Below are 20,836 nucleotides of genomic sequence, written 5' to 3' on the forward strand. Positions count from 1 at the left end.
GTTTAGGCTTTATTCCTACTATGGTCACACCACTTTCAGTGGACTAGGAGAATAAGCAGAACAGGTTTTCATCAGTCTTTTGTCAAAGACTACTTTGTACTTAATAGGTTCAATGTGGACGTTGTCCATCAGAGAATATTTCAGTGTGTCCATTTCTGGAAGGATCCTATACTCATTTTATTCCTAGGAGAATTCGTTAATGAAGAATTGCAGTTGAAATGGAGGAGGAGAGCATGAAGATGAGCTTTAGTAGTAGGGTCAGGAATTAAAAGCTGTGACTGTTTCCTTTTTTTCTTTATAGTTAGGTATATGTGTTGACAGGGTAAAGGAATGATTATTCCATGAAGATGGTAATTGAAAGTGATTGCTCCTCTATGCTAGAGGCTTAGTAGTTATCTGGGGAGGTAAATTACCAGAGACACACATTTTCGACACGTTTTCATTCATTTCCCATTCTGTTTGATTACGCTACGAATGTGCAAGTTTTTAGGCTAAAGTTAAACTAACAATCCTTTTCAGCTCCTCTTGCCTGAAACCCCCAAATGCAAACTAATTCATTGGTGATCACTCAGTGATACTATGAATAAATAAAAAAAGATAACCAACTTGTATTTCAAAACTAGGTAAGTGTGTAAACTCTGTTGTGGAACCAAACGTAGTTCTTTTCCTGTGTTTATCTTTGACTGTATCACTGTATTAATCCTCTTGTCTTTCCTTTAAATAAGAGTTTTCTGTCTTTATGTGAGATAAAATACAGTTTTTCAGAATCTTACTTAATGCAACTTAAATAGAAGAAACAGAGTATCTCAGCTTTTCCTACTGAAGTCAAGGTAGCTTTGTTTTTAAATGTGGTTTATAACCTCTCAAGTTTCTTGTTTATACATACAGAATTATTGTGCACATTTTATGTGTTGTATGATTTCTTTCTACAAACAAATTTTAATTCTGGACTACTGAAAAAAACCCACAATTCTGTTACAATTTGGTAGTTTTAATGAAAATGGCAAAGGGGAATTGAAAATAGAGAAAACTGAATGAAAAAAATGAAACCATTACTTTTAAAACGTCAAATATTACGTTGATTATGAAAGGCACAAAAATGATATATGCTGCACAGGGTATCGAGTATAAGCAAAATTAACTTGAGTTGTGGTTTAACTAAACTGTAACATTACAAACAAAATATCAAAAATCCATAAAAGTATTGGGGAGGGGAAGGAGCGATGAGGAGAGTCATGAAAGTAATTTTCCTCTTTTTTTTTTTTTCCTCCCCCCCCCCCCCCCCCCCCCCCAGGGTGCTTTAACACTTTAAGACGAATGTTTCACCAGAAGCACTAATGGATGTTGGCATGCCTTGGATAAAGTGGTGACTGCTGGATCTCATTTGTTTCTGTTCACTGCAGAGAGCCAAAATTGACTCCATTTGGAGTTGAGAGAAAAAGCAGTACAGACCTATCAAGATGACTGATCCTATGATGGATTTTTTTGATGATGCCAATCTTTTTAGTGAGACCTTAGAAGGTTTGTCAGATGATGCCTTTGTTCAACCTGGACCTGTTTCACTTGTTGATGAATTGAATTTGGGTGCAGAATTTGAACCTTTGCACATAGACTCATTGAACCATGTGCAAGATGCTCAAAATCAACAAAAGATGAGTGAGTTTGATCAGCTGAATCAGTATGATTCACTGAAACTTCACTCAGTAAATCAGTCTTTTAATAGCTCAGCTGACAATGTCTTATCACCACACTCTCAATTCAATTGTTCACCAGTTCATCCGCAAAACCAGTCTAATGGGATGTTTCCAGATGTGGCTGATGGTAGTCCTATGTGGGGTCATCAAACTGCCACAACTGTTTCGAATCAAAATGGGTCCCCCTTTCACCAAGGACATTCTCAGTCTATGCAGCAAAACAAAAGCTTTGTAGCACACCATGACTTTGCCTTATTTCAGGCTAATGAACCGCAGCATCAGTGTGCCTCGCTACGGTCGCAACAAAGCAGAAACAACACAGGGCAAGATGCTCTGAGTCAGCCAAAAGACTTCATGGAAGTTAATGTATCTACTTCTCTCAGAGTCAGTGTTAACCACCCACCTCCAGTTTCTAATCCATCAACTTCACAGCAGCCTCTGTCTGTTCAACAGTTTTCTCAAACTGCAAGTGCTTCAATACATTTTTGTGGGAATCAAGAAGGAAATTTTGATGGACAGTCCCCAACTATTACTCCATGTTCTGTCAATAATAGCCAACAATTTTCATCTCCTTATTCTTACTCCAATAACCACATTTCTCCTACCAGCCTTCTTCAGTCTACAACAGCTCTTTCTACAAGCCAGCAGACACACTCTATCTCTGACTTCACTGGAAGCGATGCCTTTACATCTCAAACAGGGACCAAGCAAGAAACAACTGAGCACATGTTGAATCCTAATACACCTTTGAATTCAAATAGTTTTCAAATGTTGCATTCTGCACATCCTCAGGGCAACTTTAGTACTTCAAAACTCTCTCCTGTGAATATTAATTTTCCAACTTCTACTGGTTCTGCTTCTCAGATAAGCCATTTCACTGACCCTATTGAAAGCAACGGTTTTACATCTTTAGATGATAACTTACTTCATCAAGTTGAGACTCATAATGAACCATTTACAGGACTTGACCCGGATGACCTCCTTCAGGAAGACCTTCTGCCACAGTTTGATGATTCTGCATTTGTTCAGGATAGCACAAGCCATGTTTTAGAGCATGACCTAGAACACCATATAACCCCACAGCAAGTAACACAGTCATCTGATCTTGTTCGGGCACAGTCTCAAAATCAGATCCATCCTTGGCATTCTTCAGTTTCTAATCAGCATCTGCAAGACAGAAGTCGAGTGACCTTACCAGGACAGGTATGTAGGGATTTGGGGAGCAGAAGTTTGAGCTGTTTGATTTGGTTGATCTGGTGAAATGAATAATAGTGACTGGTGCTTGTGCCAAAGCATGATAACTGACGTTTCTGAGCTGTTATTATTTGACCCTGAAGAAGTCTGAGTAACAGCTGGTTTAGGGGGGGAAAAAAAACCAAAACCAACCTGTTGATGCAAACCTTGCTTTCTCCTGTTGTTTTCTTACCATTGCAGAAAACAAGATTTAAATGACCTGAAATATTTATTCAGAGAACATGATGCTGGTCCTTCTGCTGCTTGTATTTCCTAAGTACAGCAGAGAAAATTGGTTGGTTTATGGTTTTGGTGCAAATATAATGGCTTATTGTGTTTTAAAGTACTTATAGCAACATATTTTTAAGAGGTTTAATAAGGCTGGTGTGGCTGATTCCCTGCGAGAATTGCACTGGTTTTGTTGTTACTTGGTGCTTTGCTTGGTGTTTGTGCTCATGCTCATTGGCTAAAAACTTTGGGTTTGTTTTTGATGTGATTAGTAATAATAGGAAACAAAAAAGGCTATGCCTATGTTTGATTTTGTTACTTTTGGCTAAACCAAAAAACTCTGCAGTTGTTTCAGTGTGATGTGCACATCTACTGCAAGTATTAAAGCCCTCCGCATGGATGACAAGATAGTATAAAAATTATATTGTACTTTTTTAATGGTATACAAGAGAAACGACCTTCGCAGACAGCACTTTTCAGATTACCTGAGAGAAATAAAAATTGTGTGAGCATTGAAGAGTTCATAAAGACAATCCTTCAATCCTTCAGCCTGTTTCTTACGAGAGCTTGCTCATAACATGTAACGTAGTGAATTTTCAAATAGTTTTAATTGAGATATTAAGTCTACTTTTTTTTTAATGCTGACCATTATCATCATCTTGTCTTTTATAGGAAGTATGTGTCTATAAATTGAAATATAGACTGGTGCTTCTGGATTGCTTTTGTCTTTTATGAGAGTAGCTAAGCTTTAAAAATCAAAAAAATAGGGCAAGTAAAGTATTTTTTCACAACACGGTAACCAGCAAAATCATGTTTTTATTACAGCTACTAGAAACCTGAGCATATGTGAGATTCTTGCAGATCTTTCAGCTCAAAAAAAAGTTCCCGAATCAAAAGAAAATATGTCTTGAATATAGAAGAGACTTAATAACCAAAGGCACAAATAATTATTCTTTCAGTTTTTAAAATTTATCAATCTTTAAAGGTATTGATGTGGTTTAGGAGACTAGTTTAGTAGTTTTCCTTGCTAATGCTTGAAGAGTGGTATCAGTGACTGCATTATGTGTAAGTTAATACCTTAATATTATCACAGTTTGGCTCTGCTTGGTAGCTTCCAGCCCAAATTTGATTTGACAGGAATGACTGAAATGTCTTCAATTAGATGGTTTGGCAGAAGGAACTGTAGCTTCTATGTGATAAATGCGCATACTCAGCTGCCATTGCTGGTTACCTAGGGTTTCCAAAATTGTGAGACTGTCTGTCGAAATCCATGTACATGTGAACAGTGAAAGTAGGTATTTTTATTTTAAATTCCTGTTTTAAATTTCAGTAGGAATTTAGGTTGTATTTGGGAAAGGAGAGGGAATATAAATGTTTTCTAATTTTCAATCTGTGCATTTTGAAATAGAGGCAACTCTGACATCAAATACACACATGCAGGCAGCTCTAAAAAGGTTGTAGTAACTGTATTCCTTCTCTAAATTCTTGCTACCAATATTCTTTTTACCTGAGAATATAGAATGGTATCTTACTGGAAAAATAAATTATTGGGAAGGAAAGGAACTTAATTACTGACTCTTGCTTCTGCATAGTTTGCAGAAGGACACAGGCCTATGAAAGAGGCAATGTAACACTTTTCCCCCCTGCTCCCCTTAAATTTTATTTCATTAGTGTAGAGATAAGGCTTTAACACATTTAATCTTTGGTCTTGGTTCAGTAGATGGCTTCTCCATTACAATTTCTGCTTATGTTTATGGAGTGTGTAATTGTCAATTCCTACTACTGAAACTTTTTCTGTAAAATTGTGGTGTGATGTTAATAGAACACGTATACAGCTATGTATTTGAGATTAGCTTGATTAACTGAATGATGCAGTAGATACAATCTGGTTTTGATAAATGTTTATTATTTTCTAGGTCAGGGAGGTGGAAGAAGAGGGCACAGCCCAAGTAGCTGCTCTTGTCAGTTATCTCTGTAGCCTAAAGACACATGGTATAGTAGCTACTCGCAAAACGTGATCCTGCTTATTACTGTGTACAGTACTGCAGAGGGAGCAGCGCCCAAGTTCCCTGCCAGCAAGCAGAGCAGCAGAGCCCAGAATTGTGAACAGTAGCACTGAGGCTATTGGTCTCCCATGAGTCTACTTGGGGTGAAGGGTGAAGAGGAAGTGGATTCCAGGAAAGCTGGGGGTGGCGAGAAGTCCAGGGGTTAGTATCGTTTGTGAGGAACATGTGGGATACAAGCCAGGTGGTGGAAAGTAGGTCTAATAAAACTTTCTGGTGCTGTGACTTTTCTGTAGTATACATCAGAACGTTTTAAGACTTACTTCAATCTCACTGACTTCAGTTTTAGCGCTTTGTTTTATAACTAGGAATAGAGGGAAAGTTCTGAGACCTGTGGAGAGTGTTTAAGGTTTGGGGGGTTTGGTTTTGGTTTTTGTCATGGTGTGAAAACAAAGCGACTTTATGGTATTTAAACTTATTTTTTTTTTTACATTTTTCCCCTGGAACTCTGAAATGAAACAGACAGAAAACAGTTAGTTATAAAACTGCTTGGTTTGGTTTTTATTATTTTGGGGTATGCAATAAATTGTATAAATTAGATTCTGACCTTGAGTTTATATAATCGGACAGATGTTTAATGTTTCCTTCAGAAACTGGTTGTGAAGTGATAGCTGTCAAACTATTGTGAGGTATATATTGATGGGGGAGTGACAGAAGCAAATAATGTAGAAGCCTCTTTAGATCAGCAGTGCATTTAACATGAAAAGTAATAGAAAAGGAGATGGCAATTACTGAAGTTAAGAGGTGTTTTGGATCTGTCTTTTGTCTTATTACAATTCAAAGAGGGGGTTTACTTCTAATTCCCACCTTTATTCTTTGATCACTTTGTATAATTTGAAGTTCAAGATGAGTTTTTTCTGTTTGAGCTTTTTACAATTGTGTGTAGTTTAACCAGAGAGAAGAAGGGTGGCCTAAGGGACGGGGAGGGAATATTGGTCTTTCTGAAACTGGTTGTCTTTAGGCTAGGAGTTAGGTGGGAAGGGATTTTGATAATTTTCATGTGTAATAGTTAAGGTGAAATGTTTATTGTTTAACAAGACAATGTTTCATACTGGCTTTTGTACACATTGAGGAAACAATTAGTAGTGGATTTAATTATTTTCATCAGTTTTAGTTTGATAATGATTGAGTTTTTTTCAGAAAGGAAAACTTTTTATTTTATGAAGTAGTTAATGAACTGTAGCTATTGGAATGGACCCAACATTGGGCAACCGAAGATCTTTAACTATAGTTATGCTGACGTTATTTAAAATTAAGAAAGAATATTAAATACTTGTTTCATTATTTGAAAGCAAGCATACTCATCACATTTTTACTTGTACAGCTATTCTCTTGATAGAAATTAATTTTTAAATTAATACAATCTGTTCAGGGTAATAATGCTGCAGAATTAAAAATAAGATAGAATGTCTTATGCTGCTATTATACTTTCTATGCCTGCTGTAATTAGATTATAATTGTAAACAAATTGTGGCTCTTAATCTTACACCATGCATTCTTCATCAGTTTGAGAACACACAGTAAAGTGGAGAAGTGCACTGAAGATTCATGTAGCCTCAGCTTTGGCTAATATAACACTTCTGATCTTTTTAACTCTACTCGCTTTTCATAAAGTTGAAAAAAAGGCAACAAAAATACAGGCTTCAGCATTCAGTTCTGCATGTTTAGAAGAAAAGGAAGTCAGAAAGATAATCGGAAGTGTAAACTGTCCTAAGAGAAGTTTTATATGTTATTTTGTAGTAAGTATTTTAATCTCTTCTGGCTACATACATGAAAGCAGAATAATTGAGATTAAACTGGAAAATAATATTCCATTAATAATCAAAAGTGCTATAGGACAAGGTGGTAGTCTTAGTTCTTAAATCAGGTGAATCTTTTTCTCCCTTTTGTGACTTAAAAGTTTGGCACCTATCTTGATAATTCAGTATATTCGTGAATTCCAGTGTCTCACATCTGACTTTTTTTGTAGAAACTGACTTGAAACATGCAAGTGCTTTTATGCTTGTAAACACCTTTCCTATCGCTTGTTTTATAGCAACAGATGACACTGTATTTTTGGAGAGAATTTGTCTTGCCCTTGTTGAAAGTTTAGCAAAGCAAGTCTGAACATTGTAGATGAGTGCTTGGTTGGTGTTGTACCCTGGGACATCTGTATATATCAGAATGGCATAACCTCATATATGAGCATATCATCAGAGGTGGAACTAAGTTTCACCTGATCAAAGTCCAGGCTCATGTGCTGCTGAGGTGCAAGCCCTGAATAGTCACGGGCCTTTCACCTCTGACTGTGTAAGCAGATGCCTCCCTTTTATATCAACTCTAAATTCATTGTAGACAAGTATCCCTTGGATTATTCCACTCGTAAACTTCTTATTCTGCCATTGGTTGCTGTTCTACTTCTGTATGAGATCTTGCACTGTAAAGTTTTTATGAGAGAAATACATAGTAAGCAGTGATGTGTTTTCTCGGCAAGTTATGGGAGGTACAAGCCAATTACTTGATATATACAGTTATGGAAAATGTATAAAAGTCAAGGATACAGTATTTGTTAGAGTGTATTTCTTACATTCTGTATAGTTTAAGTGAGCCTGCAATGAGAAATATTTTCAAGTAATGAACTAATCACACTATATATAAATTCTTTGTAGAAGAGACTGGCTATTTTGCATAGTAAGTTTATAGATTATGGCTCCTAAGTGTTGTTACCATACAAGATTGTAAAATTATGATGCTGTTAGATATATATCGTTTGTGAAGCAGTGGATGACAGTTTTCAGTGGGACTGAGCATAATAAAATAGACATCTCAAAATTTCCCCTACTTTGCATCATCTGAAAACTGAAATCTAGACATCTGTTCCAGTAAGCATTTGTGTTTGGGGGGGCGTTAAAAATCACATCTTGTAATTTTGAAATGTAAAAAACCACACCCCACCCACCCCCCCAAAAAAAACCCAAACCAGAAGAGCCCTAAAACCTTGTTCTTTTTCCTAAAATGCTTAATAGTGCTAGTATAGCTCCTATTAGGCATATCCACTGTGTTTATATTGTCCTTGTTCTTTTAATTATGGTTAATTTTATGGGTGACATCATCATATTAACAAATGTAAATCTTTGTCTGAACTTTCCTTTTAACCATTTCTAGGAGTTGTATGCTCTGGATTTAGTTCTCTGTGCTTAAAGAACAATTTTCGCCTTCCTTGTAGGAGTTTATTAAATTCTTTACCACGGTGAGGCAGCAGAATTCAGTTGTCATCTCCCAGCACCTAATAGGTTTATCATGTATGTACAAGTAATGAAAGTCCCTCCACTGACCTTCTTTGTACTGTATTTTGCAGCTTTTTTTGCTTTCTTTATATTATTTTCAGAAAGGCCTGCAGAAATAATGGGGAGTGAAAGTGGCGAAGCTGTGTCAAATGCACAATGTTAATGAGAGGAGTAGGGCAGTGTCTCTGAGCTTGAGTAGTACAGTGCCTGGAATGATCTAAGTTTTTTAAACTATAGCTGTATATAATATGTTTTCATTACTAATCTATGGCTTTTTGCTAACGATGTGTTCATCATTGAAGATAGCAATATTTTGATAGCTTTATTTATAGTTTAATGTATATGAAACATTTCCTTTTGCATGTATTTTATCTAAGTTTTATATAAGCATTTTATTTCTTTTTAAAATGACAAATTGCATAGGCTGGGGAAAGGAAGTACATGTCTGAGAGATTAGTTTGTAACACGTTTACTGATGAGTATTTATTATAATTTTTAATTTCTCCTGTTTTCACTTGCCTTGTTTTTCCTTTCAAAATACAGCTGTATAGTAAAGGAAAGACAAAAATTGCTGGACTTTTAAGAATGGGGAACATGCGCCAGTGTATCTGCTTTACTGTTTTAAAGGCTTTATGAGTTTGTTAGTAATTACCATCTCTGTTGGGTAGAGTTAAATTGTTTCATCATTCTTCTTTTTGTTTTCACTGATGCTTTGCTTAAGTCTCTCTCAACTTTTGTCACTTGTCAAATAATTAGGCTGTCCAATTCTTTGTGTGTGTTTCCTCTTTAAAACGAAGTACTTGCTGTTGTAATGATTGTTATAATTTAAGAATATAATTTTTCCTGAGATAATTGCACACTCATTAAATGACTGCAGTAATTGTCTTTAAAATGTGCCAAAAGAGAAGCGTTTTTGTAAAAAGCACTTAACAGATGGCAAGCATAGGAAGGAAGCTTCTGACTAGGTCAACTTACAGGAATAATCCTACAGATATCAAGGCGAGACTGGTTGACAAAAATAAGTAAAATAGATCTTATTTTTTTAAATGATATTGCAGAATAACTGTGATTGAATAATCTAAATAATTATTTGCAAGCAGATGTCTTGTTAACACTGAAGAACTATAAAGCAATTCAGTAATGTGAGAATACTGATACAATTGTGGAAGCTTGGTGTCTGGAAGAAGTGGTACCTAATTACAGAGAAAGCAGAAAACAAAACCGAATTGTCTTCTAAAGATAGCAGCCCATACTATAGACTGTTAAAGCTCTAGTCCAATATATGCCTAAACTATGATTAGTTTAAGAGGAAAAAAAGTTTATGGAAAAAAGCTCCTATTCTTCCACTTTGTATTGTGTTAATGCAACCATTTGTGCTATGAACTGAACTGGGAAACTCATTCAGGTGCAGAGAAACTTCTTAGTTTTGTCAGGGGTGTTTTTCAGGAATACAAGTTCCTGATACAGTTCTCCTCTTAGCTGCACAGAACTGCGTACCATAGAAACAGTGGTGGGGAGAGAGGAAGGAATGGAAAGCATAATTGTCTGCAGCAGAGGCAAAATAATTGTACATGGAACTGCAGCCTCAAATGCAGAAAGAGTGCAAATGGGCTTGTTGTGGGACTACCCACTGGCACTGGTAACCACTAATCTGCTTTGTCTAACACTATTATCTAAAGTCTGAATTTTTGAATTGCTTCAAACATACCATTTCTTCAAAAAATTCCAGAACAGTGCTTCATCTTGAGACACTTTGTAGAAAATCAACACTTTATAAAGTGTTAGTGAAGTATTATTACTGAAAGAGAAGCAGAACTTCTGAAGATGTTAACCAGTAGTATGGTTTTGAAGCCAAAGAATCTGAAGTACATTTGGAATTCATGTGGCTTTTGTGCAGATGTCTGTGTCCTTTGTGCACTCAGGTTTTACGGTTTCTTTTAGCTGTTATGTTAATTCTAAATAGAGATCAACTAATAATTTCCAGCACTTTGTCCACTTAACAGCCTCCTACATCTGGTTTGTACATTGGTTTTTTTGTTCATTATCAGGTTAAAAAATTTGCACAAGTTCCTGGTTACATGGATTTCCAAGATAGCGTCTGTCTTCAGGTGTTGAGTGGATTGAATTTGGGAACTCTTAACGCTAATAAATACGAGTGGATTTCTAGGGCGATGAGACTGAGAATTCTTACGTTGATTTGAATAAGTTTGATAAATGAATCTGGGAATGTAGCTTTAGGCTAGAAGCAGTTGACAAGTCTTACATTTTTGAAGGCTGTGTAATTTATAGTAGAGATTGATTTTTCTTTCGTAAACGTGGCAGGTTTTCTTTTGGGGGTGTTATTTGGCCTGTGTTTGCACTTAGTTGGGTTTTTTTGCTCCCTCAATGTCTTTCTGTGAAGGCTAGTATTTTAATTTATATCTTATGAAATTGTTCCCGTCTTTTACATACCGCCTTTTCAGGAGTTAATCTGTATTTGAAAGTAATTTCAATGGTAGTAGCATATTGTATATGTACACATAATGCTATTCGATAGCGTATTGAGTTGCAAACCAGAACTAGCTTCATAGATTGATAGAAAGGCCTTTTTTAAGAGATACTCATGACTTCACAATTTAGTTTTAGTATATATGTTGGAAAGAAAAGAGAAGTTGGCTTTAGTGTTAAAAAACACATTGCAAATATTTTGGTTCTGAGCATTTTGTTTCTTTTCTTATAGTTTGAAACATTGTTTCAGAGAGTTCTGACCGATAGGTTTTTAAAATAATCTGAAGAGTAATCTTAAAAACAATTATTTCACTGTGCCATCTTTTTTACTGAGTACCACACGTATTGAAGGAGAGTGCTTTAATAGTATTTTAAGCAAAATTACTAGAAAAACATAGCTGTTTTGCTTTTTGTGACTTGCAACGTGCTATGGCTTACAGTACTTGTTTTTATACTTCAGAAGGATAAGAAATAGTGCTAGAAGATGCAGTACATCTGGGTTGTTTCTCTTTGGTAAATCTTTGTAGCAGCTGCTCATGAGGCACAGATATGGCTCAGCTTGATGTGTAAATTTTGTTGTAGCAGGAACTTTGGTTCTTGCAAGTCTTAAGCAGCAAGCAGCTGTTATAGAACACAAGTTGTCACAGGGAAGGCAGGTAAATTAATTTAAGAAACATATGAATGACAAAGACACATATCTTACTGTCTTTAAGTTTATTAAGAACAAATTTTAAAAGATCAGGTGAATTTATTTTGATGTGCCTGTGTCGTAGCTCCTATTTGTATCATCCTGTGGAGGATTCTTTGACCTGCAATCGTGTGGCATTATGAAATCCGATCAACTCCAGATACTACGCAAGAGGCATGTTTTATGGTGCCAGCCCGGTGTGCTTTTTGGCTTAATATAGTTTAATTGCAAATGTGTACGGGCTTTGACTGATTTCAGGAGATTTTCAGAAACGATGACCCAACCTTGATTGTTGGGGACAGAGGTATGAAGGTGCTCGTACTCCTGGCTGTGCTTAAGGATGTCCTTGGCAGTACACTGCGGCCTCTAACCAGGCTGTCGTTCTGCTGTATGTTAATAGCAGTTTCTGTTGACTATAACTCCATTAAAGGTGATTAGAATTTCTCTTGTCTTGAGCTTTACACTGGGTCAAGTCCTGCCTCTTCTGCCAATAGCCAGACTCAGTTGAGATAAAAAGCTACTGTTATTCTTATGTTTCTAGAGACCTGTCTTGCAACTTTTTCAGTTTCATCCCTACTAAAATTTCATGCACTCTGCTGTTTTGGTTTGGGTTTTTTATGGTAATTCCTGTGAAGCTCTTGGATGCTATGTTCTTTCTCTAGAAATTTTTTGGGAGACTTCTGGGAAAAAACAGTTTGGGTTTTATGCTTTTGGGTTTTTTCCTTTGCCTGAAATTGAATTGTGTTGGTCCCCAGTAGTATCCTTTGACTTGTGACCTCTATTTTCAAACCATTGCCTCTTTTTGATAAATTCCTTTTCTGTAGACATCTAGTTTTCCTCCTCGTTTAGGGGGGAGGATTTTGTTCAGGAATATTTAACTGAGAAAACTAGATTCACAGAAGTCGTTTCATTAGGTTTGCATATATGCTAAAGTACTTTTGTATTGGAGATTCTGGCATAGAAAGCTGTTAAAGTAGTTCATTGAAGCTGAAACAAAAAATATGTAAGTTGGTTTGAATTGAAGTGGAAGAAGTATGCCCCCCTTTGATTTAAATTGAAATAAGCTGTGCAGTCAGTACTGGGTTTAATGATATTAGTGACTTCCTAGCTGCTGATGTTGAAGATAAATTACTTTTCCCAATTTCTGTCAGGATATTTTAATGTATGTTAAGTGCTGATTTTTTTGTCTCACTGAAATTACAAACATTGAAAACATTTTGGTTACTCTCTTAGGTATCGAGGAATACTACAAAAAAAGCCATGTTCAAACATTGAGTAAACTTTTAAACTTAACTGCTTCTAGTGAATGAAATTATTGTAAATAGAGATCTTACATGCTAGCCTTTCTGAATATGCAATCTGTTTTGATTTAAAGATTGTTCATGATGAGTATTTCCCTATTAATATGAAATCAAATCAAACCTTTTTTTTCCCCCCACATCTGTCATCTTTCACAATACTTCATTGTTCTGCCATGAACAAGCAGTGAAAATGCATATGTTTTTAAAAAACAGAACAAAATAAAAAGGAGGCTGCCAATATTATCATAGAATCATTTCCTGGTACTGACCAAGACAATGATCAGTTGCAGCATGTTGTTCCAAGAGCCTTCATGCTCTGCATAAGCTGGTTGACTTAACTTCTAAGTGAATTTTATTTTACCATTGCACTCAATGTTCTGCAAAATTTGAGTAGAATTTGGTAAACTATGCTCTTAAAACATGTTGTGGAAGAGAATCTGTCTCTGTTTTGTTTAATCTGTGGTTGTTTCTCTGACCTAGCCTAGCTTTTCTTTCTGTAGGTAATTGCAAAAGTGAGGCATTGAGACAAAAGATGGGCAGGTTCGTGCTAGTTCTGCATAGTTCTTGCCTACTTGCCCTTTGCTTTCATCACTTCAGTAGGTTAAGTGACTCCTTTAAGTAGTAGAAGAGTACAAAAAATAGACCATGGACGGTTCTGCAGTTTACAACCCTTCACAGCTGTAATGTCTTCTGACTCTGGGACAAAAACCAAACAGAGAGATTTCAAGGGGGGAGAGTGTAAGGAAACAGTGACAGTAGTAAACTTCATAAGGATGAGAGGGTTTTTGTTTTTAATTATAAATATGTTTTCTTACAAGGCCACTCCCATGAGAAGTGTAGAAGGAACACTTTAACTGAAATTAAGTTTTGACAAGAACTAGCTATGGTTCAGGTCCTGTTGCTTTTTCTTGCTAAGTAAGCGATGTATGCCGTGCTGGTTTCTTAGTGTGCTTGGGATAGGCATGCTGAACCTGATGTTGGGTGTTTGGATTAAGGTGAATAAAAAGCTCCTTGTGTGTTGTTCTTTTTGGAGGTAGTTTGGGTGTGGGTTTGTCTCCTGGTCTTCCTCTCTGGTTGGTAATAAAAAACATGAGAAAATTAGTCTCTTGATGGCACACAAAAATGGTGGCTGTTTAGAACATGGATGGGCAGGTAGCAACTTGGGAAAATGGAAAGCTCTTATTTCAGTTTAATTTGGAGGGGTTTTTTGTAATTTTGTTTTCTGTTATGCACACTTTTGCAGCCAATTCTTTGTTGTTTTACATAAAAATCAGCATTTTTAAGAATTTTGTCATCTTGCATAAATCATAATTTCTGTCTAAAGGTAAACAAAAATTATTTGATTTCAGACTACTTGAAAAGAAAACAGTAGCTAATACCTGAATGCTTTTGAAGTAATATGGAAATTTACTGAAGGCTGTAAGTCTGAATAGTGCCTATGTTATTTTAAATTGCTGGGTGTGTAGTGAAGAGGTTGGATAAAAGCTACCTCAACACATTGAACTTCATGCCCTAAAGTTTGTATGGCATGTATAGGTTACTCAAATGTTCTTTTTTCCTTAAAAAAAAAAAAGTCAAAATTTCAGCTGCTATTTACGATTTAAAGCTTTATGGAGCTTCTAAAATAAAACCTTTATTTAGAATCTTCTCTCTGTATCTACTGTGTTGAAAAGATCTTGATCTTTCCCAGTGAGCTCAAACCTGAGTTTACAGTAGCAGGTGAAAAAGCTGCATGCTTGCTTTAGCAGTTTTAGGTTTCCCTGAGTGTGAAAGACTTTCTAGTAATGTAGAAAAAAATGTAGCTTTTAAAATTTTAATTATTTAGATTGAGTTGGTGCACCTCTTTCTACCCCCTTTCCAATTTTTAATGTGAGGTAATTTTATACGTGCAAATGATAGGTATGGTATGTTTTCAACTGCATATAGCTGTAATGGTTAAACACAATTGTGTCTTTAGTTTTCACAGTATTTGTTTCACAGTGTGCATTGCAGTTTGTATTTATTTTGGTATCGGGTCATTGACATAGATATTATTACTTTGCTATCTGGATGACAATAGCACTTGGACGCTTCGGGTCAGTATTGGCGTTCTGTTGTATATACAGGTTGGGTATGCTGCTTTCATAACTGGTATGCTTTAAAGTTACATTATTGAACTCCTAGTCTGCATCTGCTTGATATGGTTTCACTTGATAATACTTGTGTACTAAGCTGAAGTTAGCAACAGAATTCCAGTGGATTAGTGTGAGTTTATTTGAGCTGTTATAAAAAAAAAATACGTATTTTAAGAAAACAGCAATAAAATTTGCAGTGAAAAGTTCAGTATATTCTCTGTGCAACATTTCTTTCTTTTGCCTTATTTTGTGGATGGAGTATATTTCATTTCAGGTATTTTTTCACCTTTTTTTGTTACAGATTTGAATTTATAATTCTTAGCACTCTGATTACAGAATTCCAATGTTCTGTATTTCCAATGTAAGCTTGGATTTCATTTGGCCCCTTGTTTTGCTTTTTGATCATGCTTGCAGTTTTGGAAAAGTGCTAATGCTTAACTTCCTTTTGTGACTCATAAGGCCTTAAAGTAAGCTGCTGTATTATTGTAGATCTTGTTCCTTTCCAGACAGGCAGTTTCTGAAAGAATCTTTCCCATTACAGACTAACTTCGTTTGTGTTAGTAAAAAAGATTACATTTCAGAAGTTTACTTCGACCATCATACTGCAAGATCTGTTTCTGCATTTAAACCTGAGTGTGTGAATTGTCTTACTGACTTCAGACAACCAAACTTGTGAATTCGTCTGTCTTTCAGGACGGTAGCTTTAGAATAGCAAAAGAAAAAAAAAGTAATAGTAAGCAGTAGTTTCTGAAATTGATGGTTAGAAATATAAACTATTACAGCAGTCTTATCTCTTTTTGTTTTGTTTTTATTATGCATAGAGAATTGAAACAGGCTTGAGTAGTCAGAATGGAAATACAGTAAGTGGAATCTTTTCAGGATATATTACCCTGAATTTTAAGTTTCCTATATTAAACTTTTTGGAAGAGGGAAGAGTGATAAACTGCATTTGTGGGAATACACAATTTCCTCAAAACTTCAAAATAAATACATTTTAATTTATACATGGAAAAGTTCCTTTTCAATCATAATTTAACACTAGAGAATGATATTATGTGTAGACAAATTAATACTTCAACAAAGGAGTAACAGTTTAAATATTGTCATAAATGGACAAGTACACTCCACAGCATTTGCCTTTTTTAAAGTATTTATTATTTGCCTTTTTAAAAGTATTTATTCAGCCATTTCTTAATCTAGATAATGTAATAATTTGCCATGAGAGTCCTGTCAGTAGGTGCACATTTAAGAGGCTAAGATGCATGGGTAGGAAGGGGGAAAGAAAAAAAAAAAAAAAAAAAAGAAGTTAGAAGGTGATGTTAGGTGCTACTAAGCATGAATTTAAAACAAGAATAACAAAACAGGAGGTGTAAAAGACTGATCTTTTGTCAACTTAGTCAAAATGTCTTCTGAAGAAATATGGGTCCCTATAGCATTTCCACAGTCCTTTGGTTTTGATGCATTTGAATGTCTTCGGGGAAGGGGGAAGAGCAGGTGGGTAACAGGAAGGCCGGTTTAGTATTGCTTTAGTAGGACTTTTGTTCAGGTTTTCTTTTGTCAGATGAGAATCTATATGGAAGTAGGGAGAAAAGAAAGAATGAGTAGATGATGCGGTGTCAATGGGTTGGATTTTGCAGCTTGTGGTTACTATAATTGTAATGTTTTATGTGGATTCTCAGAGGTCCAAGAAGGATTGAGCTAATGTTTCATTTCACTCAATAAGATACCTCTTCTCTACCCATCTGTCTGCTTCATGTAAGTTGTAGGGACATCTCTGAGATTTCTGTTCTTCTAATTTGACTATATTTGATCAATGGGTTAGAAACTACTAGGAGCTTGAGAGCATAAATGTACCAACTTGTATGGCATGGTCGTATAGCCTTGTTTTGGGTTTTTTTGGTTTTGTTTTGTTTTTTTTTTAAAGCAAGCTGCATAAAAATTGAACAGCTGTCACTTGTAGTTTAATGTGCATGTATAACTGTAACCTGAGAGCTGAAAAACAACCTAGCTGAATGTTTTAAAGTTAAATCTTTCATGTAAGTCTTTAGTCAAAGAATTATGATTATCAAAGACTGGCTTCATAATAAGGGACAGAAGTGTTCTTTGCTTTATGAGGGACAACTGTTCTGTTACTTGGGGGGGTGGGGCATATAGCATATCCTACTGGTTTGTTTTTGATCAAGCTACTTGGGAAAGAGGCCAGTCAGGTGAAGGTATTAATGTGTTTCCTTGGGACAGCCAGTGAGGTTTGATGAAGTTGTAGTGAACAAACTTAGATCGATGTCATGTTATAATTAAGTAGGTTAATCTTGAATATGATAACTACATGAAGATGTCTTATCTGTCCAATGATGTAGCATGTAATTGGGGGGGGAAAATGGGCTACTACTTTGCACTGCTATTTTAAATTTCAAAATGTGTGGCATTTTGTAGACTGGCATGGGTTTTAGTTGGCGTAGGGATGGTTTAGATTGAGGAGCATTAGGAAAATGTCCACTGGTGTCTGCGGAACTCTTTTTGCTACTTTACCATTCAGAGCTCTGTAGACAGCTGAAGAGCAATGATGGGGTTCACAATACTGATGCTGGCATTTGTCTGCCCTCTTTATTCATATTGCTGCTACATCTGCTTTTTAAAAATTCAGCAGATAGTAGCAGGAGGACTAGAAAATCTTGGCCGCAGTAAGCTTATACTTGGCACATTTTGTTGCTATGTGTTATATTTTCAAGATACCTGATGTTTGCAAACTGGAAAGATTGAATACTAAATCATTCTGTTATAGAATAATTAAATTTTTACGTGTGTATGAATTTTTTTGGTGGTGCTTGTTCTTGCAGTTTTATAATAAATATTTGTATATTGTTTCTCTTTTTTCCAAAGCCTCAAAAAATAACCACAGGGAAATGTCTGAAAAGGTGCCTTACTTTGGGGAGAGGGAGAACAAACCTCAAACTTACTCCAGCCAAAAGTCATTTAGTGATTTCTTGTTTGCTTCCATTTTGTGATGTGGGGTTTTTTCCCCTCTATCAATCTTAAAGTTAGGAAATAAAGTATCTTCTTACTGTATTGGGTTTTTTGAAGAGAGAACAGGAGTTTAATAAAAGTTTTCTTCCTTTTTGAAATCAGAGAGGCATTCAAAAAAAGACGTGTTTAGTTGATCTAAAGAAAAGTTCAGATCTTTAAGTATAGTAAAAAGTATTTTAAGCATCTCTCACTGCACTTTATATTTACATTTAATATCTGTTCAGGGAGTCCCCCTACTTTGGGTTTCAAATATAATGCAAAAATAAACTGAATTTAATCTTGTGAGGGAATGCAAGGTTTCCTACAGAAAAGAACAAAGTTAACAGCTTATTCTGATTTTTTCCAACACTATTACTCAGCAGGTTCCTGAAGCACCACTTACCGGTGTGAGATTACTTTAACTGACATTTGTTCAGTCATGAAAGACTAGAAATTAACTGAAACTGCACTAATGTTGTATTTTTCTGGAGTATAAAAGGTCATTAAAAAAAGTTGGGGAGAGCTGTTCTCTTTTGCTCCTTTGCAGCATTCCACTTCCCACAGATATAGAAGCTATATGGCTTTACCTGTTAAATGAAAGTTTTCCTAGTGTAAAAACGGGTGTATTCCAGAAGCACTAACTCTTAACTGTACCTTCTAAGAATGTCTTTGATGATGTGAGATTTCAGTGGATCAATATATTTGTAGGGTTTTATCTGGGGGTTTTGAACTCTAATGACTAGTCCTTAAATCAGAAAGATCTGTGTGATTTTCTTGCCCATAAGTGTTTGGCAAAGTATCTTACAGATTTATTTCCAGATGCTCGCACAGGACTTGTTTCTAACAGTGAACTGAAACCTGACTTTCCTTTTATAGAGCACTGACTTAAGTCAGTTCTGGTTTTTAAGGAGTCAAATAATTGTGAAAATTGTAAGATAAGATCGGTCAAGAGTGCAAGAAGGAAACAGAGTACTGGAACTTTTTTACTAAAACATTTTGACCCTTAGGATGGGTATTAAAGGCTTTAGAAAATCTGTAGAGGTATGGCATGACTCTGATGTTGGTCTGAGCCTAGTAATTCAACTCTATTGTGTATCCACAATGCCAGTTGACATGAATATGATAATTGCTTTTTTTTTATATATATATCAGAGCCCACAGTTTTCTCATGTTAAATATAGCGGTACTTCTAGTGGAGACTCACCCCATGGGTGGAACAAAAGATAGGCACTGCATCAGGCTTAGATCAATCCAAGTACTCAGCGTTACTAGTTCAGCATGTGAAAAACAGCACCTGAGAAATTTTGCTGAGGCAGTAGGTTTTGTTGGTATTGTATGCCATTTTCCAAATAGCTGTGTTCACCATTACAGACTCGAACCAAAGAGAAGTGGGTACATGATGGGCACAGAACACCAAGCCACTGAAAACTGACACGTATCCAATGCAGTAGCTTGGCAGACAAGCAGGATTGAAGTTTTCAATTTCTTTCATTTCCTGGCAATTTAATATGCTCCATTACATAGTACCTCCTTTAAGAATTACAGTGAAAGTTGCACGCAGTTTTTATACCACTACTAAATATTCAGAAAAACAATCTAACTGTGTTTGGCACTGAGGCCCAAAATACTGTCTTCAAACAAAATCTTCCAAATGGAAGTTTGTGTGCTGTAGACTCATTCTGTAATATCCAGTGCTGTCCTTGCAGCATGCCCAGGTTAGCAGCATCTGGTTACATTGGACAGTGGCTTGATTTTTCTCCCAACAAATGATATGGTAAGTCAGAGGCTTACTGGTTAAGAAGCTGCTACTAATCACAACTATGGTATCTTAGCTATAGAAGTGGTGAAACATGATTAGTGATATTACTGGGTTCTGTAGTATTTAGATGAGGAACGATACGCTATGTAGAGAGTGTGACATGCAAAGCCTGTGTGTGTTTTGTCTTAGAAACATGACTAGTTTAAAGTTGCTGACCTTTACATTAATGTTTTCATTTTTGCTTAAATTTAAACTTTGGTCATAATCTTGGTGTTAAATGCCTTGTGAGGTATTAACATTCTGAAGTGACTTGTGCAGATAAAAACCATTGCCTGGCCACATAGCTGTAGTTGCTAGCCATTCATCTATCAATATTACAGATAACAAATATGGAAGATGGAAAAGGTAAAATTCCCCCCCCCCCCGCCCCATATATTTTTCCTTTTTTTAAATCTATCTGTAACACGTCTATTTTAATTTGGGTTAGGTTTCACAAATGTATGTCTTGAGATTCTGTATCCCTTAAACACCGAGACATTCATTAGCGATAATAAGCAAGAAAAAGAAGGAAGACTATTACTAGAAAGAACCACAATTTGGAATACTTCATTGACTTAGTTCCATATATGCACCAAAGAGAATGGAAAAAATGATAGAACCCCATGGATCTTCATTTGCCAGTGCTCTTGGCTTTGTAGAGCAATCCCAGCAGATGGTGTGGAGCAACTGTTGAACAAGAAAATAAAAAGCACTTCTGAAGGAACTCTGAAGCGGGGGGAAAGGGCACTTTTCTGGAGAAATGGAACCCTGTTGTATGTTTAGGTGATATTCCCATCAGTTGTGCAGAAGTAGCTCAATTAACCATGGAAATCTTTATGATCTAAAGAAAACCACTTCTTTTCTTGGGATTGCTATTCAGCAAAGGAGATTCCTTTCTGCATGCATGTGGGGTGACACACATATTGTAAGGAATCTTCTACAGATTGACTTTGTCAAGGGT

General features: G+C 35.9%; 1 protein-coding gene across 9 annotated transcripts in view; it reads left to right on the forward strand.

Moving 5' to 3' along the window:
* The window catches only part of CHD9 (chromodomain helicase DNA binding protein 9), a 101,917-nt gene that overhangs the window by 17,149 nt on the left and 63,932 nt on the right, over positions 1–20,836 (forward strand). For 8 of the 9 annotated variants that reach the window (XR_008236755.1, XM_052797767.1, XM_052797766.1 and 5 more), the window contains one exon: positions 1,295–2,897. Coding sequence is in view for 8 of the 9 variants with exons in the window: in XM_052797767.1 (XP_052653727.1) it covers positions 1,461–2,897 (1,437 nt within the window). In the remaining variant the exon portion in view is untranslated. Of the gene's footprint in view, positions 1–519; positions 624–1,294; positions 2,898–20,836 lie in introns of all 9 variants that reach the window. The other variant, XM_052797761.1, reaches the window with a different exon arrangement.

Source organism: Harpia harpyja, chromosome 9, assembly GCF_026419915.1.
Source record: "Harpia harpyja isolate bHarHar1 chromosome 9, bHarHar1 primary haplotype, whole genome shotgun sequence".
NCBI lineage: Eukaryota > Metazoa > Chordata > Aves > Accipitriformes > Accipitridae > Harpia > Harpia harpyja.